The following is a 27,933-nucleotide window of genomic DNA, read 5'->3' as shown; positions in this document are numbered from 1 at the left end:
AAGTGACAAATGTCAGTAGTTAAATCAGCACATTTTTCAGCTCCACATTCCCCCAGGGGGGCTAAGCAATGCCTGGTTATTCACTGGCAGGATTAACACAGAGGCAAGGATACGGGAAGAGGAAATACCCCAATGCACAGCAGGCGCCTGACACCTGAGGCGCTTAGTGAATGCGGGAGGGTGGGGGGCAAAGAGCAACACTGTGAAACAAAGAGGGGGTGTTACCTTTTGCCATGCTGCCACTGCTGGCCCACTCCTTACTACTCTGGTCAATAACATGGAGAAGGCTGAGCACGGTGGCTCACATCTGTAATCCCAGCACTTTGGGAGGCTGAAGTGGGAGAATCACTTGATCCCAGGAGTTCAAGACCAACCTGGACAACATAGAAAGACTCCATCTCTAAAATTTTTTTTTTTTTTGAGACGGAGTCTGGCTCTGTCGCCCAGGCTGGAGTGCAGTGGCGCAATCTCGGCTCGCTGCAAGCTCCGCCTCCCAGGTTCATGCCATTCTCCTGCCTCAGCCTCTCCGAATAGCTGGGACTACAGGCTCCCGCCACCACGCCCAGCTAATTTTTTTGTATTTTTAGTAGAGACGGGGTTTCACCGTGGTCTCCATCTCCCGACCTCGTGATCCACCCGCCTCGGCCTCCCAAAGTGCTGGGATTACAAGCGTGAGCCACTGCGCCCGGCCCCAATTTTTTTTTTAATTAACCAACTATGGTGGCATGCACCTGTAGTCCTAGCTACTCAGGAGGCTAAGATGGGAGGATTGCTTGAGCTTAGGAGGTCGAGGCTTCAGTAAGCTATGACTGTACCACTGCATTCCAGCCTGGGTCATCCTGTCTCTTAAAAAAAAAAAGAAAAATAAAAAAAGAAGCATAGAGAGAAAAGAGTCAGAGAGATAACTGAGTATTTTTTAAAGGAGTTGAAACTCATATCTTCCAAATCCCAAATCCAAAACCTCAAACTCAGAAATTTTTAGGAAGAAAACATTTATTGGGTACTAAGACGCCACACTAGGTCTGGCCCACATAATTTAATCTTCACAGCAGTCCCTGTGGGGCAGGTGTTTTTATTTCCACCATTCAGATGAAGAAACCAGGGCCAAAGAAGTTAAATTGTTCAAGCAGTCACAGTTTATAAGTGGTAGATATACAATTAGATGTTTATTTTTTATGATTTTTGTTTAAAAAAAAAGGGAGGGTCTTGTTATGTTGCCCATATGTTGCTAGTCTCAAACTCCTGGGCTCAAGTGATCCTGCTGCCTTGGCCTCCAAAGTGCTGGGGTTCCAGGCATGAGCCACCACGCCAGGCCACGATTAGATCTTTCTGACTCAGAAGGCTTATTTGTCTTCCTACTCTGTCATGAGGCCTGCAAAGGAATTTTCCTACTCCTTAAATCCGTGAAGGTTGGGCTGTTGACTGTCCCAAGTTTGATGTATCTCACAGCCACCTAGACTCACCTGTTACCCAGGGGCAAGACCTGACTGGGTTTAACTTCACTGCATTTCCTACTTGTAATCCACTCACCTCCCTAAATGGATTTGTCTTTGGTCACTGAGAGAGCTGCCTCTTACCTTCTTTTAAAGAGAAACAGAACTGCATACTAGTTACAGGTCGTGAAGATGAATTTTATTGAGTACTGCTGCAACATGGGAGAGAAGCTTCAGGACAGAACTGAGCTCACCTCTGAATACAGCAGCGATGACTGGGGATTTATAGCCAACCAGCAGAGTTGAGGGGTCAGTGTTTGGAAAACGACTGAGACATCAAGAATGGAGGGATTCTTGCTGAAATGGCCTAATGGGACTCTTGCTAAAGGCAAGGGTGGGAGATGAGAAGCTTGGTCAGATGTCAGGGGGTGGCGGGTTCTGCTAAACTGACCTAGCAGAATTCTTGCTGAAAACTGGACTAGGTAGGCCCAGGACAGGGCCCAAGGATGAGGTCTCGTAAAAAAGAGTGCTCAGAGGAGCATCTAAGGTTTCGTCAAGGAGAGAGTCCTTGTCACTTCCCAGCAGATGCCAGGACAAGGGCAGCTGAAGACCCACAATGCTAGTTCGTTGTGAGGGTAAGTCATCTCCCCTTGGTGTGACTCCCAACGTCAAGGACTTTGGCTGAGCTGAAGACCGTCTTGGAGAAGGAATGTGCACCTGAGATGCACTGTAACTCCCACTGATGGGGCAGGCAGCATTTCGTGGGTGTTTCCCCACAAGCTTCTCTTGAGTAAGAAGTTTTTAGTCATAAGAGTGAAAATGACCCAGTCATTCAGATGCAGGAGCAAGGCAGGGCCCGTCCTCCCCCTCCCCACAGTGTAACTCATGTGTCACCCAGGCACGCCTGAACCCACAACTGCTAGCCAGCAGATCCTCGGGGCTGGGAAGGGATGAGCTCTTGCTTTAGATCATGTGTTTGGGTTGGGATTAGCAGATGAACAAGCAGTTTTCCCCTGAGCTCATCCAGAAATGGAGGGTATAGTCTGGGAGCATTCTTTCTCTTTCTCGCTCACTCCTCATATTTTCACATCACTTCAGTGGCCCCAGCATCCTGCTTCCCCAGAACACACCCCTGCCCGGAACTTGCCAGACATCTTCCTGCCAGCTGGGCCAGCCTGGAAACAGGAGAGACCTTGATGGCAGAGGGATAAAGCTGCAGGGACTCCTGCAACCATAACACGAGTGGAGGGTTAACATCTGCAGAAACCCACAGACAGATCCCCTGCTGAGGCCTCTGCGCCGGCACTCCTCAAAGTCTATGCCAGAAGGTGTCTGCAGGAGAAAATGTGGGCAGAATGAGAAAACCTGGGCCTGTGAGACAGGGGAGCTCTCTGTTCTAATCCTGGCTGCGGATCGACCAGCTCTGTGACTTTAAACTCTGAGCGTTTTCTGCATCTGTAAAATGGGGTAATGGAGCTGGCCTCTCAGGAGATTCTTAGAAGGTTCGGATGAAATCACGCCTGTGGGACACTCAGTAAGCACAAAAGGGCCCACACAAAGCATAATCGTGTAAGAAAAGCATTCTCACCCCACACCTGCATGCCAGCGTGCAGCCCCTGATCCCACCCCCTCCCCAGGCCTGTTACAGAAGCACTCGTGCATAGCGTGGGTGGCCACCTTCGGTGAAGCCCATATTCGTGGGTGGTGCTCTGTGTTCTGTGTCTGCGTGGCTGTCTGTGTCTCTGCTGGTGCTCACATATGGGTTCCTCTGACACTTCTGCCTACTGTTGACTCTTGGCTCCCAGGGGTCGGGAACTGTCAGGCTAATTCCTTCCAAGCAGTGCCCACCACAGCATCCTGGGGGCATCATGGTGAAGCTGTTGGAGGGAAAGGGGAGGCTCAGTGGAAATCCGTTGCACACGGGGGTCCTAGTCTTAGCCTTGCCACTACTGGCCAAGTGAGTCTTCATCAGCCATTTGACCAGCCTGGGTCCCATTTTCTTCACTTGAAGTGAGGACGAGATGATCTTGAAAGCCTCTTTAGCTTTCAGTGGTCTATGGTTCTGGTTTGTGACTAACAGTGGTTTGGTTCCACTTATTCAAATCTCAGCAATTTCCTTTGAGATGGGAGTCCCAGCCCTCAGGAGTGTCAGCAGTGGCCGGCCACCGGACTGATTCTCCCCGGCCCTCACCCTCGTGCATCCCCTTGCCTCCTGACTTGTGAATGCGCGTGCACCCTGCAGTTTCCTGTTCCCTCCCTCCCTCTCGCCATGGTTTGGCTTCTTGCCTTCCCAGGTGTGTGTAAGCCGACCTGGTCCAGAGCCTTCAGGGTACAGACAGCATCAGCCACATGGAGCCTCCCAGTCACTCCAGTAATAGCAGGGCCTCTAAGCTTGTATCTCCAGTGCTTTATACATTTGTTTGACAGACACCACATCGCAGGCCCACTCTTTCCTGCCTCTCTCAGCTCTGGCTCCATCCAGCAACCCAGTGATCAATGGTAGGGGGTCCCCACCCGTTAGTAAGCCCCTGCTGTTCCGTGGGCTCAGGGCACAGAGACTGAGCAGGAATGGAGGAATGTACTGCCTGTCCCGACCATCTCTCCACAGCAGCTCTTGGGATAAATTGGCCTCCAGCCGGGGGAGAACGAGCTGGTAGTGGGAGGCCCGTGGTCCATGCTCACCTGGACTGGCTCCTTCTCTGGTTACTGGAAGGCGGTGACTGCTGATGGGATGTAAGCTCATCTCCTCTCTCTGCCCTGTGGACCTTGGCCAATCTGCAGCTATCTCCTGCCCCCAGCCCAGCCCTCTTCCCACCCACCCTCTGAAGAGAGGTGAGAAGGGAAGATGGTTCCCTCCATTAACCTCCCAAATCTTTTAGGTGTATGAGGTTTCCAGATTACGCTGACCGGAGGGCTTCTCTCTTCCCCTTCCACAGGGTACGGCAGCTGGAGAGAACTGGCCAAGGCTCTGGCCAGCAGGAACATTCCAGCTGTGGATCCACACCTCCAGTTCTACCATCCCCAGAGGCTGAGCCTCCAGGTAGGTGACCAGCCAGTCCATTGTCCCTGCTGATGCCTTAACAAAGGTCCTCAGGTGCTCTGCCCAGTTGCCTTAAGGGTAACCTCTGCTACTCTGGGAGGAGAGGCAGAGGATAAACAGCCCCCAGAATCCTAGTCTGGCCTCAGGACCTCCTAGCTGAGCCATACAGATGTCCATCCAGCCTCCTCAAAGCCAGTGAAAGGAAACTTTTACTGGGGCTGCCACTGGGCCTGGTTTTCTGGTGTGTGCCCTTGTCCCCTAGTTCAGTTTGCCCCTGCCAGAACCACTCCGGCCTGTGACCTCCATCACCAATGGCATGTGGTGCCTCTCACTAGGGTGAGGGCTGGGCTGTGCTGTGCTTGCTGCTGAGATCAGAGGTGATGAGGTGGATGGACACCCCTCCCTGCCCGTAGACTTGTAGTGGAGCATTTCCCTGTAGTGTTTCTTGAACCAACGATCCCTAAGGAGGCAGATTAGAGAAGCTGGGGTCTAATTCATTCAGGAGCTCCAAGGCTGAGCCTTGAACAGACATGGATCCCAGAGCTGGACCAGAGCCGAACTGAACCTATGGACCTGCATGATAGGGTTTGGGGGTGTCCCCGAGGGGCTCCCACTTGTTGGAACCCAAATCTAGAGACCTGGGGGATAAGGAGGAAGAGGGTGCCGAGGTCCCTGCCCTCAAGAGGTCCTGACCTAATGAGAGTAAACTGTTTTCCCATATGGGGAAGACAGAAAATTCAGAAAAGTGAAGGAACCTGAGGAGCATGCACTGATGAAACTATGGAGATGGATTCCCAGGGACACAGTGTGAATGACAGATGGCAGCGTGCTCTGAGCCAACGCCTCCTGGGAGCAGGCACCGTGCCCCCTGTCCTGCCCATAGCTTCTCATCGTAATATTCCTACCAAGTTCATTCTTCATTCTTTCCCTAGGACCATGACATTGACCAAGGTGGGAGCAGTAATAGCAGCTACTTGAAGTGGAACAAGCCTGTCCCCTGGCTCTCAGAGGTAAGGGACTTTCTACTGTACCTGCTCTTTGAGAGAGCTAAAAAATAATTTTTATGGATAATTCCAGAGATCACAGAAAACTTTCTACTAGTGAATTTAAAAAATTTTTAAATTATTTATTTAGTTAGTTTTTTGTTGTTTTTAGAGAAGGGGTCTCACTATGTCGGCCAGGCTAGTCTCAAACTTCTGAGCTCAAGTGATCCTCCAGCTTCAGCCTCCTGACTAGCTGGGTTTACAGGTGGGCATCACTACACCCAGCTTAGTGGTTTCATGAAAATTTTTCACTCTGAGCGTTCCAGGTCGATTCAATTTCTCTTTAGAGAAGGAACAATCACATTTGCCCAAGGCCTACCATGTGGCAGGCTTTGTGGATCACGTCATCTCAGCTTTGTGGATCATGTCATCTCAGCTTTGCGATCCTGTGGCATAGTATCATTATCCTCATTTTATAGGTGGAAAAACAAGGCTCAGGAAAGCTACAAGACTTTCATGGCCATGCCAATCCCCAGTCTTAAAGATAAGCATCTCAAACTGTCTTTCTTGGGCCACTATCTTAAATCTTGCAAGATACTCCAGGAAGAAAAGAGTCCATTGTTAAATAAGCTTTTAAAACTATGATATACTACTTTGCCTTCCTGGGAATGTACATTAGCAGATGAAAGAGTATGAGAAGTTCTGCAGCCATCTGTTTAACTTGGTGTAGCTCAGCATGCCTCAAACTGAATTGCTTTTTTCCATGAAATGCCTATTATACTCTATGAAACTAGTGCTCGAGGTTTCATAGAAATGCTCTAAGGAACATGCATTGGGAAACTCTGCTTTAGAAAACTTACAGGAAGCAGTTAAATGTGAATAAAAGTTATCAGAACCCTCATAATACCTTTCATTTTTACAGGCTTTGATAGATTGTGTTTCTTCTTTTGGTTTTTTGTTTTTTAGAGACAGGGTCTTGCCCTGTTTCCCAGGCTGGAGTGCAGTGACACAATCATAGTTCACTGCAGCTTGAACTGCTGAGTAGCTAGGACTGCAGGGGCGTACCGCCATTGCCTGGCTAATTTTTAAAAAAAATTTTGTAGAGACAGGGTCTCACTGTATTGCCGAGGCTGACCTCAAACTCCTGGCCTCAAGCGATCCTCCTGCCTTGGCCTCCCAAAGTGCTGAGATTACAGGCGTGAGCCACCATCTTGGCCCCAGATTCTTTTTCTTTTGGTGAAGAAACTGAGGCTCAAGGAAGTTGATTAACATACACAAGATTACCTTGAGTAAATAAATCCTTATGCCAAGATTTCCGAGTAGCACGGTGCTTTGGGGATGAAAATTTGAGTTTCCTATTTTACAACTTGTTTAGAACCCAGGGTCTTTAGTCTCGAGGCCCTGCAGACACAGATTACTTTTCTTGGCTGGGTGGTGCTGGCTAGCTCATTGTCTCCATCCATCCCTATCATAGATTGAGCTCTTCAGCCTGGGGGTTTTATTTCCAATCCACCCACTTGCTCTGGTGCAGGAGTGAAGGAGGCAGTATTGTACTGAATGTGACGTTAGTTATCCACACTGAAACTACCTCCTTTTAAAGCCCTGGGAGAGGATGGATTACAATGCTGGCACACCTGCACTAGATAACATCACCAGGTAATTATGCCCCTCCCTACCTGGAGATAGCACTTTGAAAAGAACTTGCTTTACAGATCATTTGGTCTGGTGATCCAGCCTTCTCTCCTTTAAGGATAGCTTGGATCCTTTTTCTTAATAAACCAATTATTTTGAAAGCTTATAGCACCATAACATTCTGCATTTATTAATAATTTATCCACTTGTTTTTGCCAATCAAGGACATATGTATAAACATATAATGAAACAAAAACAGTGAACAAATAGTAAATAGTGATCAAAATTGGGCTGGGCTTGGTGGCTCAAGCCTGGAATCCTAGAACTTTGGGAAGCCGAGGTGGGAGGATTGCTTGAGCCCAGGAATTCCAGACCAGCCTGGGCAAGATGGTGAGACCTTGTCTCTACAAATAATAATAAAAAAATAGCTAGCCATGGTTATGCACGCCTGTGGTCCCAGCTACTTGGGGGGCTGATTGCTTGAGTGTAGGCAGTTAAGGCTTCAGTGAGCTGAGATCATGCCACTGCACTCCAGCCTGAGTGACAGAGAGGACCCCCATCTCAAAAAACAAAACAAAACAAAAAATATTGGCTATTTTAATAAGCGTGTATGGCCTTTTGGTGGTAAATGACTGATTTCCATTTTTGAATATTAAAAATAGCTTACAAAATCTTCATTACAGTCTTCATGGATGTTCAGGGGTTCACTGATCCAATCCTCTTATTTTATCAATGAGGAGAACAAGGAAGGGAGGTCCTGGAGAGGCCAAACCACACAGCAGTCACACAGCTGCATCACGGTGCCAGCTGGCTTCCAGCCCAGCCCTGCGGTCTCTCCACATTCTGAGGACTTCTGTTCCCATCCCCTTGCCTGTCCTTGGCCAGCAGGTGAATAATACAGGTCATTTATTGAGCATCTACTACTGTCCAGGAGCTGTCAGGTTGTTCTGTTATCCCTCTTCCAGATAATGGCTCAGAGAGGTCAGCTCAGGGTCACAGAGTTACTGCAGGGCCCTGCTGTAAAGGTAGCAAGGGCAGCAGATGAGAAAGATGACAATGGCCTCCTCTTTCACTGTTTCCCTGCCCCGGGCTTTGGCTGGCAGCCCAGGGTCTCTGAGGCCAGAAGTCACTCTGGAGACTCAGCAGCCTCAGACGTTTTACTTGGTGCACCAGAGGCTGGCTGATCAGACTGGATGGCTAGGGGCCTGGGCTTCATGGAGTGACTGTTTCAAAACTTGTTCACACCGACACTGATCACAAGACACTCATTAATAAACCCCAGTGCCCATCTGTTCATGTATTGGTAAATACACTGCTCCATTCACCAAAATGCCATGTCTGCTAGCCAGGCCACTCCCCAAACCCAAAATAGTTACAAGAAAGAAATTTGGTGAGTACAAAGTCAGATCAAAGCAAGTGAGATCAGAGTTCTCGTGGGTTGTTCACACAGGCTTTGAGAAGGCAGTGTCTCTCTTTTGTGGACAGAGCTGTGACACAGAGTCCTTCCTGTTCTCAGCCTTTCCTTTAAAACAAAACAAAACAGCTTTATTGAACTGTAATTCACATACCATACGCTTCACCTGTTTAAAGTGTACAATTCAAGGCTGGGTGTGGTGGCTCACACCTGTAACCCCAGCACTTTGGGAGGCCAAGACGAGAGGATCACTTGAGGCCAAGAGTTTGAGACCACCCTGGACAACATAGGGAGACCCCATTTCTACTAAATACAAAAATGAGCCAGGTGTAGTGCCATGTACCTATAGTTACAGCTACTTGGGCAGCTAAGGAAAAAGGATTGCTTGAGGCCAGGAGTTTGAGGCTGCAGAGAACCATGATTGTGCCACTGCACTCCAGCCTGGGCAACGGAGTGAGACCCTGACCTTAAAAATAAAATAAAATAAAATAGATCGAGTACCTTGAAACTCTGAACAGGACATAGGAGTTCCTGGTGAGTAGGAACCGGTGACCTGATCACCCTGCTGTGTTCCTCCGAGGGAGGCCCCACTGCCCCATGAGTTAAAACTGAACCACTAGCCAGGTATGCTTTGTGTTGCGAGTTTGACTCTGGTTGAGTAGCAGAGAGTATAGCAGAAGCAGAGGGCCAGTCAGCGCTCACGTCCTGCGATGGGCTTCCGAGTGCTCCTGGAGGAGGCTGACGGCGCCTGCCTTCGTGCCCCTCTGAACCTCATACCTCTGCCGGAGCCCCTGGCGCAGGTGACACCCTTTTGTTTACATGTCTGCCTCCTTTGAGGACCAACCTCTCTTTCATCTTTAAGGGGTACGGTGCAGACACTCAGTGCTTATAGAATGGAGGAAGATACTGCTCTGGGCTTAGCTCCTCCAAGCATTTGTTCATTTAAATAATTAGGATGTGCAGGGAACACAGGGGAGGGGGCTGTTCCCTCTGTCTGGGGACGTCATAGAAGGCCTCGGAGAGAACTATTTGAGAAGAGCTTTGAAGGATGAGCAGGAGTTTGCCACGTAAGGAAGAAATGAATGGGCCTTCTAATCAGGAAATCGCATTTGTAAAAGCATGGAGAAGGGAAACAGCATGGAGAAGGGAAACAGCATGACGATTTTGGCAAAGATGGGTTTGGTGTGGGTGGAGCAAAGGTGTGTGGCAGGGAGTGGTGCGAGGTGAGGCTGGAAAAGGTAGGTCAGACTCCGTATGCTGGGTGAGGCTCCATTCTGAAGCCTTCTGGGAAGCTTTGGAGGTTTTAAGCAGCAGGGTGACTTGGTCAGATCTGAGCTTTAGAACGACAGTTCTGGAGACGGTGAGGACTCCGTGTAGGGGAGAAGCTGAGATCCAGCTGGAGGCTCTGCTGCGGCCCAGTGGATATTCCTGTGTGACCCACACCCCTGCACGATGCCCTCCCCTCTCCCAAGGTTACTTGCTGCGTGTCCTTGGGGAGTCGTTTTACCTCTCTGAGCTTCAATGTCCTCACCCTTAAAATGAGAGGGTTCCAACAGATAACTTCTCCAGCACTGCTGACTTTGGAAGTTTCAAAACCATCATTGGCCATAGACATGCTCTGGCGCTTGGAGTGACCAGTGCCCCTCCCGAGGCCTTAGTCACTGCTGAACAACGGAGCGAGTGGGCAGAGGGCAGGGCTGGTGTGCTGGAGTCCCACCTCCCTGCCAGATACAAAGTCTCCAAAACTCAGAGGGACACAAATCCTTGGGGGATGGGGTGGTTCTCATCCCAGGCCTAGGGAGGAAGAGGGTGCCCTCTGGCCCCTCAGAGACCCCCACCTACAGCCTGAGAGTGGGTGAAGCATGGGTTGAGGGCTAGCCTACTGCTGCGGAAGGGCCTGAGCTTAGCGCAGGTAGCTGCTCTTCCCGCACTCCCAGCCTCTCTGCCTGGGGCTGCCTGCAGCATCTGATGACCCATTGCTCAGGCAAGAAAGGCCCTGAGGGTGAGGCAGGAGCGGCCAGCCAGTGCCTCCCTCGCCCCTCCTCTCCCTGCCCAGTCCCCCCGTGGCCTCTGGCCTCCAGGCTGAACACAACAGGCTTCTCTGGTGGCATGCCCTCCCCCACTGCCCTCCCTCCTGGGATCTGTATCTCCTAGGGAGGGGGCAGAAAGAAGCCTTTGGAGGAGACAGCTGAGTTTTATAAACCGGACTTAAGGATTTTCCCCCGAAGTAGCACAATGTCCCCATTCTTTCCTTCCTTGAAGCCTTAACCCGCCACCCACCTTCCCAGCCCACATTCCCTTTTCCATCCGTTCCAGTCCCCCACTTCTCTTTCTGTGAGTGACAGCTGCTTCCCAAGGCCCACATTCCTGGCATTGACCAGGCCAGTGTGCCCCGTTAGCACCACATTGCTGCAGGGCGGGGAGAGACAGGCTCTCCTGTGTCTTTGTGCATCCAGCGTTGGAGCAGTGTTCCCCAGAGGCTGCGCCCACCCCACCAGCCACACCTGGGACCTCGGGCACTCCTGTTGAGGAGTTACCCCTGCCCCACTCCTCTCCCCGCCTGCCCATCCTCCCTCCTACAGATCTCTTGCAGAACTTGTGCCACTTCTTTTTATCTGGGTGTCCTCTCAGAGCTCCTAAGGGCAGCCCAGATTTTGCTATCTGGTGGGCATGGCAGGGAGGCCAGGGCAGGCTGCTGGTAGGGAGTCATCAGGCCCCACCTCCCACAACCTGGACAGAAGCCCTGGGGGAGGGGAGGACTTGGGGTGATCCGAGGCCCACTGTCAGGATGATTGGCACAAAGTCCCCACGCTTCCCCTCTCCTCTCAAATTTCCAGCCCTGCCACCCACTCAGAATGCTGGTTCCTGCCTTACCCCTTTCTGGGGAAGGGAGCCCTCTGCTCGGGGCCTGCAAGCCCAGTCCTGCAGAGGAGAGAGGGGTTCCGACCCAACTGGCACTGCCCCGAGGCTGTCCCAGGAGCGGCTTGCTCGGAATGAGTCTAGGAGGCCTCAGAGAGCTGTGGGAGACCGAGACGCTGGGAAGCCCAGATGGGCCCCAGCTCACTCCTGCAGTGCCTCCCAGCTGCTTCCCAAGGGGAGCCAGAAGCGTGGAGACCACTGGCTGGAGGAGGTTTCACAGGCAGGCAGCTGTGGTGCTTTCCTCTCCTCAGGAACAGGGACGGGGAGGGGAGGAGAGCGAGTCTTTCCTGAAACCCCAGCCGGCTCCTCCCAGCTCCCTGTCCTCTCGGCTATTCTGTCATGACCATTGCCCCCCTTGCCTGGGGAATGAAAACCAGCCCCCTTCCTGCATGGGAGGACCAGGGAAAGTATGTGTGTGTGTGCATGGCCAGAGCAGACCTTGTCCTCAAGGCCAGGCCATGGGGTGAACAACAGCATGAGGTTCCTGAAAGAAGTGCTGGGTGCTGGGCTTGGAGTGGGATAGAGTGGGCCAGACCAGCACAGTGAGAGGAGCACCAGCCCCGTTCTGCCCAGCCTCCCGGAGCTGAGGAGCTGGGGCGGGCATGGGGTGCTCACGCTCCTGGAGCCGAGGAGCTGGGACGGGCATGGGGTGCTTACGCTCCCGGAGCCTAGGAGCTGGGGCGGGCATGGGGTGCTCACGCTCCCGGAGCTGAGGAGCTGGGACGGGCATGGGGTGCTCACGCTCCCGGAGCTGAGGAGCTGGGACGGGCATGGGGTGCTCACGCTCCCGGAGCTGAGGAGCTGGGACGGGCATGGGGTGCTCACGCTCACTCACCACTTGCGCCTCCGCCCTGCAGTTCCGGGGCCATGCCAACCTGCATGTGTTTGAGGACTGGTGCGGCAGCTCCATCCAGCAGCTGAGGAGGAACCTGCATTTCCCACTGTACCCCCACGTGAGTGCCTGAGGGCTGCCTTGCCCACCTCCCTCCACACCTGCCTCCTCTGCCCACTTCTGCCTCTCATCTTGCCTTGCTGCTTTTCTGGTCCATATTTTCTCCTTTATCTCTTGAGCTCTCTCTTTGTCTGCCCGTAATAGTTCCCTTGTTTCCTTCCTAGGGATTCTTTGAATTTCATCCCCTGCATCATTTCAGTTTCAGGCCCACAATACGGTGTACCCAGGGCCACCATGTACAGTTGTGCTGGTTGTGCACTGTACAAGGTCTCCTGGACAAAGAGGCAAATGGGAGCTGAAATTGAGCCTGCACTGCACTCCAAGCCACAGCCCCGGTCCCTCCTGTCATAGTCCCCTCCTGGTCTTCCCGCCAATCCTGGGAGGACCAGTTTCCTCTTCCCTCTTCTGGGTAACTGTTTCCTTCCCCTTTCTTGGCATAGATTCGCACAACCCTGAGGAAGCTGGCTGTGTCCCCCAAATGGACCAACTATGGCCTCCGCATCTTTGGCTACCTGCACCCCTTTACTGATGGTGAGGCCAGCCCCAAAACCCCATCCTTCTTCCTGCTCTAGAGTTCTGCACGGGACCCAAAGAACATAAGACAAGGTTATAGGTAGACTGGACTAACTTCCTGTTAGTCCCCCCTCAGGAAGAGGGGGAAATTGAGTCACATTGCGGTCTTGTCCAACTCGCACAGGCTGCTGCTTCGCTCCCTGGTTTGCAGCCTGGAACCAGCTCATCTCTCTGTATCAAAGTCTTTTCCATCTTCACACTGTCTCCCAGGATGTAGAAAGCCCCACTTTACAGAGAGGGAAGCCACAGCGTCAAGCCCCGAAGGGAATTTAATCGCTAAGACACTCACAAAAGCCTGCAGCTTTTTATGCTGATGCCCTCCTTGCCCTCATCGGGAAACTCTCCCCGCTGCCCAGGGAAAATCCAGTTTGCCATTGCTGCAGATGACAACGCGGAGTTCTGGCTGAGCCTCGATGACCAGGTCTCAGGCCTCCAGCTGCTGGCCAGTGTGGGCAAGGTAGGGCCAGCTCAGCCCCGGGCCCTCCCATCTGCTCCTGGAGCCTGTTCATTGAGTCCGCCAGCAGCTGCTCATTACTGTTTGCATCTCTGGTGTGACAGCGGGGAAGAAGGGGTGGAAAAGAAGTCTCCCTCACCCCTAACCCTCTACAAAGGGATAAACTGAGGATGGGGAGGAGTGAGGAGTGGAGAGGAGCGAGGAGTGGGGAGGTGAGAGGAGTGGGGAGGAGCGAGGAGTGAGGAGGTGAGAGGAGTGGGGAGGAGTGAGGAGTGAGGAGGTGAGAGGAGTGGGGAGGTGAGAGGAGTGGGGAGGAGCGAGGAGTGGGGAGGTGAGAGGAGTGGGGAGGAGTGAGGAGTGGGGAGGTGAGAGGAGTGGGGAGGAGTGAGGAGTGGGGAGGTGAGAGGAGTGGGGAGGAGTGAGGGGTGGGGAGGAGTAAAGAGTGGGGAGGTGAGAGGAGTGGGGAGGAGTGAGGGGTGGGGAGGTGAGAGGAGTGGGGAGGAGTAAAGAGTGGGGAGGAGTGAGGAGTGGGGAGGTGAGAGGAGTGGGGAGGTGAGAGGAGTGGGGAGGAGTGAGGAGTGAGGAGGTGAGAGGAGTGGGGAGGTGAGAGGAGTGGGGAGGAGTGAGGAGTGGGGAGGAGTAAAGAGTGGGGAGGAGTGAGGAGTGGGGAGGAGTGAGGAGTGGGGAGGAGTAAAGAGTGGGGAGGTGAGAGGAGTGGGGAGGAGTGAGGGGTGGGGAGGTGAGAGGAGTGGGGAGGAGTAAAGAGTGGGGAGGAGTGAGGAGTGGGGAGGTGAGAGGAGTGGGGAGGTGAGAGGAGTGGGGAGGAGTGAGGAGTGAGGAGGTGAGAGGAGTGGGGAGGTGAGAGGAGTGGGGAGGAGTGAGGAGTGGGGAGGAGTAAAGAGTGGGGAGGAGTGAGGAGTGGGGAGGAGTGAGGAGTGGAGAGGAGTAAAGAGTGGGGAGGAGTGAGGAGTGGGGAGGAGTGAGGAGTGGGGAGGAGTAAAGAGTGGGGAGGAGTGAGGAGTGGGGAGGAGTGAGGAGTGGGGAGGTGAGAGGAGTGGGGAGGAGTAAAGAGTGGGGAGGAGTGAGGAGTGGGGAGGAGTGAGGAGTGGGGAGGAGTAAAGAGTGGGGAGGAGTGAGGAGTGGGGAGGTGAGAGGAGTGGGGAGGAGCGAGGAGTGGGGAGGAGTGAGTGGGGAGGTGAGAGGAGTGGGGAGGTGAGAGGAGTGGGGAGGAGTAAAGAGTGGGGAGGAGCGAGGAGTGGGGAGGTGAGAGGAGTGGGGAGGAGTGAGGAGTGGGGAGGAGTAAAGAGTGGGGAGGAGTGAGGAGTGGGGAGGAGTGAGGAGTGGGGAGGTGAGAGGAGTGGGGAGGAGTAAAGAGTGGGGAGGAGTGAGGAGTGGGGAGGAGTGAGGAGTGGGGAGGAGTAAAGAGTGGGGAGGAGTGAGGAGTGGGGAGGTGAGAGGAGTGGGGAGGAGCGAGGAGTGGGGAGGAGTGAGTGGGGAGGTGAGAGGAGTGGGGAGGTGAGAGGAGTGGGGAGGAGTAAAGAGTGGGGAGGAGTGAGGAGTGGGGAGGAGTGAGGAGTGGGGAGGTGAGAGGAGTGGGGAGGAGTGAGGAGTGGGGAGGTGAGAGGAGTGGGGAGGAGTGAGGGGTGGGGAGGAGTAAAGAGTGGGGAGGTGAGAGGAGTGGGGAGGAGTGAGGGGTGGGGAGGTGAGAGGAGTGGGGAGGAGTAAAGAGTGGGGAGGAGTGAGGAGTGGGGAGGTGAGAGGAGTGGGGAGGTGAGAGGAGTGGGGAGGAGTGAGGAGTGAGGAGGTGAGAGGAGTGGGGAGGTGAGAGGAGTGGGGAGGAGTGAGGAGTGGGGAGGAGTAAAGAGTGGGGAGGAGTGAGGAGTGGGGAGGAGTGAGGAGTGGGGAGGAGTAAAGAGTGGGGAGGTGAGAGGAGTGGGGAGGAGTGAGGGGTGGGGAGGTGAGAGGAGTGGGGAGGAGTAAAGAGTGGGGAGGAGTGAGGAGTGGGGAGGTGAGAGGAGTGGGGAGGTGAGAGGAGTGGGGAGGAGTGAGGAGTGAGGAGGTGAGAGGAGTGGGGAGGTGAGAGGAGTGGGGAGGAGTGAGGAGTGGGGAGGAGTAAAGAGTGGGGAGGAGTGAGGAGTGGGGAGGAGTGAGGAGTGGAGAGGAGTAAAGAGTGGGGAGGAGTGAGGAGTGGGGAGGAGTGAGGAGTGGGGAGGAGTAAAGAGTGGGGAGGAGTGAGGAGTGGGGAGGAGTGAGGAGTGGGGAGGTGAGAGGAGTGGGGAGGAGTAAAGAGTGGGGAGGAGTGAGGAGTGGGGAGGAGTGAGGAGTGGGGAGGAGTAAAGAGTGGGGAGGAGTGAGGAGTGGGGAGGTGAGAGGAGTGGGGAGGAGCGAGGAGTGGGGAGGAGTGAGTGGGGAGGTGAGAGGAGTGGGGAGGTGAGAGGAGTGGGGAGGAGTAAAGAGTGGGGAGGAGCGAGGAGTGGGGAGGTGAGAGGAGTGGGGAGGAGTGAGGAGTGGGGAGGAGTAAAGAGTGGGGAGGAGTGAGGAGTGGGGAGGAGTGAGGAGTGGGGAGGTGAGAGGAGTGGGGAGGAGTAAAGAGTGGGGAGGAGTGAGGAGTGGGGAGGAGTGAGGAGTGGGGAGGAGTAAAGAGTGGGGAGGAGTGAGGAGTGGGGAGGTGAGAGGAGTGGGGAGGAGCGAGGAGTGGGGAGGAGTGAGTGGGGAGGTGAGAGGAGTGGGGAGGTGAGAGGAGTGGGGAGGAGTAAAGAGTGGGGAGGAGTGAGGAGTGGGGAGGAGTGAGGAGTGGGGAGGTGAGAGGAGTGGGGAGGAGTGAGGAGTGAGGAGGTGAGAGGAGTGGGGAGGAGTGAGGAGTGGGGAGGAGTGAGGAGTGGGGAGGTGAGAGGAGTGGGGAGGAGTGAGGAGTGGGGAGGAGTGAGGAGTGGGGAGGTGAGAGGAGTGGGGAGGAGTGAGGAGTGAGGAGGTGAGAGGAGTGGGGAGGAGTGAGGAGTGGGGAGGAGTGAGGAGTGGGGAGGTGAGAGGAGTGGGGAGGAGTGAGGAGTGGGGAGGAGTGAGGAGTGGGGAGGTGAGAGGAGTGGGGAGGAGTGAGGAGTGGGGAGGTGAGAGGAGTGGGGAGGAGTGAGGAGTGGGGAGGAGTGAGGAGTGGGGAGGTGAGAGGAGTGGGGAGGAGTGAGGAGTGGGGAGGAGTGAGGAGTGGGGAGGAGTGAGGAGTGGGGAGGAGTAAAGAGTGGGGAGGAGTGAGGAGTGGGGAGGAGTGAGGAGTGGGGAGGTGAGAGGAGTGGGGAGGAGTAAAGAGTGGGGAGGAGTGAGGAGTGGGGAGGAGTGAGGAGTGGGGAGGAGTGAGGAGTGGGGAGGTGAGAGGAGTGGGGAGGAGCGAGGAGTGGGGAGGAGTGAGTGGGGAGGTGAGAGGAGTGGGGAGGTGAGAGGAGTGGGGAGGTGAGAGGAGTGGGGAGGAGTAAAGAGTGGGGAGGAGTGAGGGGTGGGGAGGAGTGAAGAGTGGGGAAGAGTTGGGAGTTAGGGTGGGGGGTTGTGGGAAAGTGGGGAGTGAGGAGGAGGGAAAAGTGGGAAGGAGTGGGGAGGAGGGAGAGGAGGGGAGAGTGAGAAAGAGGGAGGAGTGAGAAGTGGGGAGGGGGGTTTAGGGATGAGGGTGAGTGGGGAGGAGGGAAGAGGAGGGGAGAGTGAGAAAGAGGGAGGAGTGAGAAGGGAGGGGGTGTAGGGAGGAGGGGGAGTGGGGAGGGGAGAGGAGGAGGAGTGGAAAAAGGGAGGTTGGGGAGTAATGAGTAGGGAGGAGTGGGGCAGAGCGTGTGCACCGGGGAGGAGTGGGGAGCGAGTCTGAGGCTGGGGAAGGAGCACCGCGATCCGGCTGTGGGACACCCAGCGCAGCGCCTTCGGGGCCCTCTGGCCTTGGCCGGGTGCTGAGTCGCACTGCAGGCCCTCGGCTGCCTCCTGCGTGGGCGGCGCTCACTCTGCTTCGCCCTTTTCTGTTTTCTCTCCTACCGCTCTCCCCTCCATCCCTCCTGTCTTCCTCCGTTTTTCTCTCACTTCTCTCCTTGCCGCTCATTCCTGGTCTCCACTCACCGCCTCGCGTGCTTCCTGTTTTCTCTGCCTCCCGCCTTCCCTCCTCTTCTCTCCTCCACACCTCTAGACTGGAAGGGAGTGGACCGCCCCGGGAGAGTTTGGGAAATTTCGGAGCCAAATTTCCAAGCCAGTGAGGTGAGTCAGGGTCACGACAGGCGCCGCGAGCACCTCCATGCTGAGCCCAGGTCTGGGCGGAGCCGGGCTGTGCCCCTGTCCGAGCCCAGCTGCCTACGCCAGACGTTCCGCGTGTCCGGCACCCACACGTTCTAGGCAACCGGGTCTTTGGCTCAGAAACCACGGGCCCATCCGTCCTCATTTCACAGATGGGGAAACTGAGGCCCAGAAGGCTGTGACTTATTGCAGGTCACGCAGCTATTTGGTGACACTCGGGACTGGAAAACAGGTCTCCTTCCTCCCGGTCCTTGCCCTCCCCCGTTTCTCCACACCTGCAACAGCCTGGACCCCGGACCCGGGCTGCAGGGGCTTCTCGCCGAGGTCCCTTGTCTTCTGGGGAGAGGAATCCCGTTCCCTTGCGGGGGGCGGAGCGGAGCGCGGCCTCAGAGCGCCACCTGGTGTCCCGCACGCGCTCACGCAGGCGGGAAGAGCACGCGTTGCTGGATGTGGCTAGTGCTGGGAGGGACGTGTTGGGGGTGAGGAGAGGGGGTACAGACACCGCTAGATGGAAGGAATACGTTCTAATCTCGACAGCACGATAGGGTGACTATAGTAACAACAATGCATTGTATATTTTCACACAACTAGAGAAAAGGACTTGGAATATTCCCACAACATAGAATGTCAAGTACTCGAGGTGGGTGATGGGATCCTAAATCACCAGGCTGGATCCTTACTCATCCCATGCATGCAACAAAAGACCGTGTGCACCCCATGAATACGCACAAGGATTACGTATCAATAACAATAAATTTAAACATTTTAAGGAGACAATCTTGCTTGCAAAGCGCACTTGCGTGCCAGCTGCCGTGTAGAGCTCCGCAGAGCAGCTAGTACATGGCCCCTGGGGCAAGTCTGCCGGCGGAATCCCACCTCCACCCCTCATCGCCCTGGCAAACTACCCAAGCCTTGTGTGCCTCTGTGTTCTCCTCTACGAACAAGGATTACATGAGGTCACATATAGAAAGCCTTTAGAACAGTGTCTGCCATGGCCGGGCGCGGTGGCTCACGCCTGTAATCCCAGCACTTTGGGAGGCCGAGGCGGGCGGATCACGAGGTCAGGAGATCGAGACCATCCTGGCTAACACAGTGAAACCCCGTCTCTACTAAAAAAAAATACAAAAAATTAGCCGGGCGTGGTGGCGGGCGCTTGTAATCCCAGCTACGCGGGAGGCTGAGGCAGGAGAATGGCGTGAACCCCAGGGGGCAGAGCCTGCAGTGAGCCGGGATCGCGCCACTGCACTCCAGCCTGGGTGACAGCAAGACTCCGTCTCAAAAAAAAAAAAAAAAAAAAAAAAAAAAAAAAAAAACAGTATCTGCCACAGTCTCTGAGCTCTAACGGCTTCTGTGACTGTTCTTTGGGTTCTTCCGATCGTCCCGTGGAGTAGGTACTCTGATTGTGCCCATCTCACCAAGAGAAAACAGCTCACACTGTTAGCAAGTGATGGAGTGGGGGCTCGAACCTAGGCAGTTAACTCCTGGCATTCTAAGAGCAAGGAGAAGGGATGAGGGAGTGTAAGGTGCTGGAAGGGGCTGGGACAGAGCTGCGACCCTAGGCCCATGGAGACGCCGCTCTGCTTGCCTGCCCTCTCTCCCGCCAGCCTGTCAGCCTCCCACAGGTACTACTTCGAGGTGCTGCACAAGCAGAATGAGGAGGGCACCGACCATGTGGAAGTTGCGGTGAGTTTCCTGCTGCTCCCGCCTCTCCCAGCTCAGTTCCTGGCACTCATCTCCCCTTGTCCCTTGACCCCTGTTGGAAATCCAGCTACCTCCCGCCTTCTGCATCTACCCTGTCTCTCCTCTTCCAGTGGCGACGGAACAACCCCGGAGCCAGGTTCACCATCATTGACTCCCTCTCCCTGTCCCTCTTCACAAGTGAGTAGGCTCTGGCCCTGCCCTGGAGATGGAGGCCAGGTGGGGCAGCCTTCCCCGGGGGATTTGGCAGGGGAGGAGGGGAGGAAGGAAGCTCACGATGCTTGGGTATGAAGGGGTCCAGACCAGAACAAGAGTGGGACCTTGTGACCAGGAGTCCGTAACTCCGCAGGGTCAGTGACCCCTTTGAGAACCTGCTAGAAGCTCTCTGAGCCCTTGCCTCAGAAAAATGCCCTTGTCTACCCACCCACACACAACATTTTGAATACAACTTCAAGGGAGTCCAGAGACTGTGAGGCTCACACCAGATTTAAAAACTCTGAGGCTGGGTGCAGTGGCTCACACCTGTAATCCCAGCACTTTGGGAGGCCGAGGTAGGAGGATCGCTTGAGCCCAGGAGTTCGAGACCAGCCCAGGCCACATAGCGAGACCTCATCTCTACAAAAAATTAAAAAATTAACTGGGCGTGGTGGCACATGCCTGTAGTCACAGCTACTGGGAAGGATCACTTGAGCCTAGGAGTTTGAAGCTGAAGCTGCCGTGAGCTGTGACTGGATCACTGCACTCCAGCCTGGGCAACAGAGCAAGACCCTGCCTCAAAAGCAAAACAAAACAAGACAAAAAAAAAAAAAAAACCTCTGAGCGGGTCCAATCCCCTATTTTCCAGATAAGGTAACCATGGTTCTTGCAAAGCCGTGGCCAGGGCAGAGGAAACCTTTTCACCTGCCTTCAGTGTGCAGGAAGTGACCTCTTTCTTCAATGGCATTTTCCATTTCATATCACTTCCTCAGTGAGACTTCCATCCACAGGCCCCACTGAAAAACATGCCATCCATAGGCCTCCGTGGCAGGTGTAGACAGATGTATGAACACAGGAGACAGAGAGCAAGGAGGCAGCCAGCCCCCCACCCCCCTTCTCTGTGGCTGCTTTAACCTGGATGCTGAAACTAGATCACCTGGCTTCAAACTCAGCTTGGCCACCCATCCGTTGTATGATGCTGGGCAAATGACTTAGATTCTCTATGCCAAAGTTCCTCATCTGTAAACTAGGAATGATAGTAGAACAGAAGGCAAGTGGTGCTTTTGGAGATTAGATGGGTTAATATTTGGGATATTCTTAGAGCAGGGCCTGGCTTATTGTTGAGTGCTCTGTAAGTGTTCAATAAATTAGGCATACATAATGCCAAACTTCTAGCAGTCCGCAGTAACACATCTTGAGAAAGAGGTGTCTTTTTCCAAGTACGCAACGCAGTCATGTGGGTCAGCCATGGGGCTGGCAGAGGGGGCCGAAGGTAGATGAATCGTGAAGCCTCTGCTGTGACGGGGGCCAGAGTGAGTGGGGGCTGCGCACATTCTACACGGTGGCCCTGGAGTCAGGAGCCCCGTCTACGTCTCTTCCCTCCCCTTCAAGGGCAGTGGGCTGCTGCGCTCCAGGTCACACAGCCTCCTGCTGTTCTCTCCTCCCTGCGCCCAGATGAGACGTCCCTACAGATGGATGAGGTGGGCCACATCCCACAGACAGCAGCCAGCCACGTGGGCTCCTCCAGCGCGCTTCCCTGGGATGAGCAGCCACCCGCTGACATGCTTCGGCCTGACCCACGGGACACCCTCTATCGAGGTAAGGCCTCAGCCAGCGCTTGGCATCCTTTCTGGGGACACTGCACTGCCGGGTCCACTGCTGATGGTGGAGAAGGCTTGAGAGACCTGTTACAGTCTCCCAAACGCTGTAAAACCTTTTATTTTCCTTATAAAATAGAGCATGCATACAGAAAAGAGAGTATGTAAATAAGTATAAAAATATTTACGTGTAACTTTACAATTCTGCATATCATTACAGAGCGAACGTTTGTGGAACCACCACCCACGACAAGAAATAGAGTTAGAACCCGGAAGTCCCCCACACATGCCTTCCCAATCTCACACGTCCCCGCCTCTTACTGCATTCCAACTCTTGTCATCCAATGAAAGAAATATGTTGACACCACAGTGTTAGAGTCTTAATGCATTATTCCTCTTGGGAGTGTTTAAATTTTAAAAGATGGCAAAGATGGCCAGGCATAGTGGCTCATTTCTGTAATCCTGGCACTTTGGGATGCCGAGGCGGGAGAATCACTTGAGCCCAGGAGGTTGAGGCTGCAGTGAGCTGTGATTGAACCACTGCACTCCGGCCTGGGCGACAGAGTGAGAGCCTGTCTCAAAAAAAAAAAAAAAAAAAAAAAGACAAAGTTTCTTTACTCCTCACCCCTCTCAAAAAAATGACAACTGACGCTAAGGGGACGTTCAGCCCATGGTAGGAAATCCAGTTATCAGTGCTGCATGAGGGAGGAGCCTTTCTGGCCTCTTAGAAGTTTCTAGACCTTGTTGAGGCTATCCCTGCACAGTGACTCTAAAATCAAACGGTGCCTTGTACCAGGGGCTGTGTGCTGAGTCCTCTGCTGCCAGGGTGCTCCTCAAATGGCCCTGCCCCAGGTGCGTGGGGCAGCCTCCGGCTGGCAGCCTCAGCCACAGACATCGACAGAACACAGCTGCCACCTGCGAATACAGAAAGGGCCCTACTCAGGGCAGAGGACTTCAGCCCCTGTTTCAGGACCCACCCTCACCCTCATTCCTCCTCCTCCACTCTCCTCAGTGCCTCTGATCCCCAAGTCGCATCTCCGCCACATCCTGCCTGACTGTCCCTACAAACCCAGCTACCTGGTGGATGGGCTTCCTCTGCAGCGCTACCAGGGACTCCGGTTTGTAAGTCTTGGGCCTGGTTCGTGGAGAGCAGGGCTGGCAGAGGGATTGCTGCCCGTGACTGGGATGGGAGGTGGTGATGCTGACTTTCCCATCTTCCCGACGTCCCATCCCAGCAGACAGGACGGCCTCACGGGTCCCTAGGCTGGGAAGAACTTGCACTCCCAGATGAACTGCCCTGAATAGACTGTCCAGCAGAGCCTGCACGTGGGTGCTCTGCCTCAGGGCCCCCCCACACCCCAACTCAGCCCCGTGATGATATCAGGCGGCCTAGCTGAGGCTTCTTAAGCTCCCTGCTCTAAGGGCCACACAACCCTACCCTGCCTGGTCAGTCCCGCCAGCTAGTGAGCCAGCAGGACTTATGAAACCCAGAGACCAGGCACGGGGGGAACAAGAACTATGGAGGGGACGTTAGCTTTGAAGAGCCCAGAACCCATGTGGAATCCTGACAGGCAGCGTGGCCACTCTCCTGTCCATCCAGATCTAGAGGTGATTCTAAGGAAGGGCTAGAGGGCAGAAGGAAGGTCAGGAGGCATCACCAGGTGAGAGAATGGCTGGGGTGTAATTGAGAAGTTCTTTGGTGGTGGTGACCACGAGCCATGTTTAAGGGGGACAAAGGAAGTAGTGAAGGAAATAGGAAGAGGGGTTGTTCTAGGGCTGTGGGAGGTTGCAGGTAAAGGTTCAGAGGTTTCAGGAGAGGATCAGGTAGCAGAGGGAGGAAGGAATGGTTTTGGCTGAAGCTGAGGGACGGGAGCTGGTTCAGGAGGGGAGATGTGGACCAGGGGCTTGACCCAGGGGTTGCATTTGGTCCATGGAGCCCGGGATCGCTGGCATAACCAGGGGAATGAGAGCCCCATCTGCATCACCACATGTTTCATTCAGCACTCAAAGCAACTCCTCTCCCTGTCAAGGGCGGGTCCCTAGCAGCCCTATGCGATCCCAGCCAGGGGCAGGCTTAACCCTGGCTGGCTGATTTCTTACCAAGATCTCACTCTCTTACTCTTGCTGCTGATTTTTCCACTTCCAGGTTCATCTGTCTTTTGTTTACCCCAATGACTATACCCGCCTGAGCCACATGGAGACCCACAATAAATGTTTCTACCAGGAAAACGCCTACTACCAAGACAGGTGAGAGACACTGAGTGGGGCAAGAAGGTGGCCTTGCAGGAGGCTCTGCAGGAGCCAGGAGAGCTGCCTGGCCCAGGGTGGCCATGGTGGCGTCCCAGCCCAAGGAGTCTGCTCTTGCTCTTCCTGAGTACCACACACACACACACACACACACACACACACACACACACACACCCCGCTCACCCAACCTCCTTCCTCCACTGTAGTCTGGGGCAAACATCAGACTCCGGCTGAGACTTCCAGCAGAGCCAGGGCTGAGCCCGCAGGGCACCAGGTGCCGACACACCTCCCTTCCTCCTGCAGGTTCAGCTTTCAGGAGTACATCAAGATTGACCAGCCTGAGAAGCAGGGGCCGGAGCAGCCAGGTACAGAGTGACAGCTGAGGCTTCCAGGTCAGACTGAGAGGGGCGACCATGGTCTGTTTCCAGGGAAGTTCGGACCATGCCAGCCCCGCCCCCAGGAGCTCAAGATCCAGATCACATGACCTCTCCCTTCATACCCAAGGGAGTGGAGAGCATGACTCCTGCCTTTTCCGTATCCAGGCACATGTGGAAAATGACACTATTTTTAGTAGCATGCTGGGGTCAGCTGGAGGAGAGTGAGAGCCCCGGGGCAGGTTACTTGGACTGCTGGAGGGGCTCGCTGTCCCTGGCGCACCGTTTGGGAGGTTCTGGTTTAGAGAAGCACTGTCTTCTGGGGCCTTTCTTGGGGGATTAGGGCATGGCTGGGACCATCTGCTGGGTCCCTCAGGTGCTATGCACCTGCTGGGCATGGGATGCCGTGTATCTCACTCAGTCTTCACAAACCCATGGGAGATGCAGTATTATTCCCTTTATGCAGATGAAGAAACTGGGGTTAATTGAGGTTGGGTACCTTGCCCAGGGTCACACAGTAAGTGACAGAACCTGGATTCAACCCCAGTCTGGAGCCCCATGGTGCGTCACACATGTGATCATCCTCTGTCTTGTATGTCTTGTTAGAAACTCCTGACATGAGGAATGGTTGTTATTAACAGCAGGTTCTGAGGAAAACCTAGAAGAGTCCCAGTATGGGGAAGTGGCAGAGGAGACCCCTGCCTCCAACGACCAGAATGCCAGGATGCTCGAGGGAAGACAGACACCTGCCTCCACCCTGGAGCAAGATGTCACTGACTACCGCCTCCGAAGCCTGCGGAGACTCCTGGCTCGGCCTCGGGAGGGCCTGCTGGCCCCCTTCTCCAAGGGGAACTCCACAGCGTCCTTCCCAGGGAGGACCAGCCACATTGCGGTGCAGCAGCCAGAGAAGAGGAAGCAAAAACCCAGCCCTGAGCCCAGCCAAGATTTACCTCATTCTGACAAGCGGCCTCCTGGGCACCCTGCGAAGAACCTGCCTCAGATCAGGGGGCCCAGGCCCAGGCCCGCTGGCGACAGCCCCCGGAGGACTCTAGAGCAGTCTCAGTGGCTGAACCAGGTGGAGTCGTACATCGCAGAGCAGAGACGGGGCGACAGGATGCGGCCTCAGGCCCCCGGGAGGGGCTGGCATGGGGAGGAGGAAGTGGTGGCGGCCGCAGGCCAGGAAGGACAAGTAGAGGGAGAGGAAGAGGGGGAAGAAGAGGAAGAGGAAGAGGATATGAGTGAGATGTTCGAGTACCTGCCTATGTTTGACCCGGTCGTAAACTGGGACCAGACCTTCAGTGCCCGGAATCTCGACTTCCAAGCCCTGAGGACCGACTGGATTGACCTGAGCTGTAACACATCTGGCAACCTGCTGCTTCCAGAGCAGGAAGCTCTTGAGGTCACGCGGGTCTTCTTGAAGAAGCTCAACCAGAGGAGCCGGGGGTAAGGTAAAGGGCTCTCCTGGGGCCAGGGACTGGGGCGCATGGCGGCCAGCTGGCCTGGAAGGCAGGGGCCTGGGGGCTGGTAGTGGGTTCCCCCTGCTGCAGAAAGAGCTGGAACTTCGCCCCCACCTCAGGTTCCTGGGAAGGACAAGTGCCCAGGGCCCCTGTCCCTGGAGAGGATCTTGACCAGGCAGGTCTTTGTCCCACCATTAGGCAAGGTTCTGAAATTCCTGGGTGCCTGGCCCAGGACGTGTGTCGAGGGCTGGAAGGACTTGGTAGATGACGTCCCCTCCTCCAAGGAAAGAGCTGGTAAATAGACAAACAGGCAAAACAGAGGCTAAAAAATACAAATTAAAACCCCGCATGTGGGCTGGAAGGGCTAGGGCATGATGCATGACTGGAGTTCTCTGTGTTTTCATTCATTCATCCATTCATTCAACCAACATTTTTTATGATAAAATTTATATAACATTAAAATCCCCATTTTAGGGTGTACCTTTCAGTGGTTTTAAGGGTATATTTACAGTGTTGTGCAAGCATCACCATTGTCAAATTCCAGAACATTTTCATCACCTTTGAAAGAAATTATACTGGCCAGTCACAGTGGCTCACGCCTCTAATCCCAGCACTTTGGGAGACCGAGGTAGGTGGATCACTTGAGGTCAGGAGTTTGAGACCAGCTTGACCAACATAGTGAAACCCCATCTCTACTAAAAATCCAAAAACTAGCTGGGCTTGATGGCACGCCCCTGTATCCCCAGCTACTTGGGAGGCTGAAGCAGGAGAATCACTTGAACCCGGGAGATGGAGGTTGTAGTGAGCTGAGATCGCACCATTGCACTCCAGCCTGGGCGACAGAGTGAGACTCTGTCTCAAAAGAAAAGAAAAGAAAAAAAAAAAGAAACCATATGTGTTAGTGGTTACTTCCCATTCCTCCTCCTACCCCCAGTAGTATCTGGCAGTAACTACTTTCCTTTCTAGCTCTGTGGATTTTCCTATTCCGGATATTTTATACAAATGGAACCATGTAATTGTGTGGCCTTTATATTGCGCTTTTTGCAGAATGTTCACTTAGCACAAGTTTCATTCGTGTTGTGGAATCTATTAAATCATTCCTCGATATTGCTGAGTAATCTTCTATTGCGTGGCTATACCACATTTTTCCATTCATCCGTTGAAGGACATGTGGGTTGTTTCTACTTTTTGACTATTACAAATAAGATGCTGCAATGAACATTCATGCACAAGCTTTTATGTGAACATACCTTCAGTTGTCTTGGGTATATATCTAGGAGTAGAACTTCTGAGTCATATGGTAATTCTGTTTAGCATGTTGAGGAACTGCCACTCTGCTTTTTGAATCAACTGCATCATTTCACATTCCCATCAGCAGTGTATGAAGATTCCAATTTTTCGACATCCTTATCAACTCTTGTTACTTTTCATTTCATTGTGTTTTGTTTTATTTATTTTTTATTTTAATTTTAATTTTTTTTTTTTTTTTTTTTGAGATGGAATCTCACTGTGTCGCCCAGGCTGGAGTGCAGTGGCGCGATCTTGGCTCACTGCAAGCTCCGCCTCCCGGGTTCACACCATTCTCCTGCCTCAGCCTCCCGAGTAGCTGGGACTACAGGTGCCCACCACCATGCCCGGCTAATTTTTGTATTTTTAGTAGAGACGAGGTTTCACCGTGTTAGCCAGGCTGATCTTGATCTCCTGACCTTGTGATCCACCCACCTCGGCCTCCCAAAGTGCTGGGATTACAGGCGTGAGCCACTGCGCCTGGCATTGTGTTTTGTTTTAAATAGCCATCCTGGTGAGTGTGAAATGGTATCACACTGTGGTTTTGATTGTTATTTCTCTCGTGACTAATGATTTTGAGCCAACCAATTGACATCTATCTTACAACTCATTTTGTCTTATGGATTGTTTATTCGACCATTTTTGTCGAGGGTCAGTTTCTCAGGGAACCTCTTCAGTGTGAGCCTCTTGTTCAGCTCATGGACTTAGAATCTTGGAGCTGTAAAAGACCTTCAGGATCATCACAGCTCTAGGTACGTTTTTAAAGACGGAGGCAGCGAACCCTAGAGAGATTGCGAATCTTGCCTGGGGCCCTACAGCCAGCCAGTGGCAAAGCTAGGACAAAAACCAGGGTCTCCCGACAACTAGCCTTGCAGGCTTCTAACACACCGTGCTACCCTCCCAGTGTGGAAAGGAACTACTCAACCTCCCACACTTTCTGCCATAGCAGGTACCAGCTACAGCGCATTGTGAACGTGGAAAAGCGTCAGGACCAGCTGCGTGGGGGTCGCTACCTCTTGGAGCTTGAGCTGTTGGAACAAGGCCAGCGCGTGGTGCGGCTCTCGGAGTATGTGTCTACGCGAGGCTGGCAGGGCATCGATCCAGCTGGTGGGGAGGAGGCCGAGGCCCGGAACCTGCAAGGCCTGGTCTGGGACCCACACAACCGTCGCAGACAGGTCCTGAATACCCAGGCCCAAGAACCCAAGCTGTGCTGGCCTCAGGGTTTCTCCTGGAATCACCGAGCCGTGGTCCACTTCGTCGTGCCTGGTGAGCCTCAAGCCGAGCCTCGGCATTCCCAGGGGAGGGCTGCTAACACTGTCAGGAGCGCCCACATCTGCTTTCACTGATTTGACCCCAGAAGCACTTCTGAGAAAGACCACCTTACAGTTGAGGAAATTGAGGGTCACAAAAGGAAAGTCAC

General features: G+C 54.0%; 1 protein-coding gene and 1 long non-coding RNA gene across 6 annotated transcripts in view; one reads left to right on the top strand and one right to left on the bottom strand.

The window, feature by feature from the left end:
* B4GALNT3 (beta-1,4-N-acetyl-galactosaminyltransferase 3) overlaps positions 1 to 27,933 on the top strand; it is a 104,882-nt gene that overhangs the window by 70,574 nt on the left and 6,375 nt on the right. For 3 of the 5 annotated variants that reach the window (XR_010120912.1, XM_055281193.2, XM_063639871.1), the window contains exons 2-15: positions 4,370 to 4,473; positions 5,406 to 5,483; positions 12,279 to 12,374; positions 12,814 to 12,904; positions 13,303 to 13,403; positions 17,554 to 17,621; positions 19,262 to 19,340; positions 19,469 to 19,535; positions 21,006 to 21,149; positions 22,161 to 22,270; positions 23,295 to 23,395; positions 23,699 to 23,760; positions 24,411 to 25,212; positions 27,460 to 27,779. Coding sequence is in view for 4 of the 5 variants with exons in the window: in XM_055281193.2 (XP_055137168.2) it covers positions 4,370 to 4,473; positions 5,406 to 5,483; positions 12,279 to 12,374; positions 12,814 to 12,904; positions 13,303 to 13,403; positions 17,554 to 17,621; positions 19,262 to 19,340; positions 19,469 to 19,535; positions 21,006 to 21,149; positions 22,161 to 22,270; positions 23,295 to 23,395; positions 23,699 to 23,760; positions 24,411 to 25,212; positions 27,460 to 27,779 (2,223 nt within the window). In the remaining variant the exon portion in view is untranslated. The remainder of the gene's footprint in view (positions 1 to 4,369; positions 4,474 to 5,405; positions 5,484 to 12,278; positions 12,375 to 12,813; positions 12,905 to 13,302; positions 13,404 to 17,553; positions 17,622 to 19,261; positions 19,341 to 19,468; positions 19,536 to 21,005; positions 21,150 to 22,160; positions 22,271 to 23,294; positions 23,396 to 23,698; positions 23,761 to 24,410; positions 25,213 to 27,459; positions 27,780 to 27,933) is intronic. The other 2 variants (XM_055281194.2, XM_063639870.1) reach the window with 2 other exon arrangements.
* On the bottom strand, positions 13,197 to 18,327 carry LOC134736694 (uncharacterized). The gene is made up of 2 exons (XR_010120945.1): positions 17,933 to 18,327; positions 13,197 to 13,492 (listed from the first exon to the last, which is right to left on the bottom strand). It is a non-coding gene; the product is annotated as an uncharacterized lncRNA (long non-coding RNA).

The sequence above is a fragment of the Symphalangus syndactylus genome, chromosome 5 (genome assembly GCF_028878055.3).
Source record: "Symphalangus syndactylus isolate Jambi chromosome 5, NHGRI_mSymSyn1-v2.1_pri, whole genome shotgun sequence".
Lineage (NCBI taxonomy): Eukaryota > Metazoa > Chordata > Mammalia > Primates > Hylobatidae > Symphalangus > Symphalangus syndactylus.
Note: the sequence above shows the minus strand (reverse complement) of the source record. Positions and strands in the feature narration are given on the sequence as shown.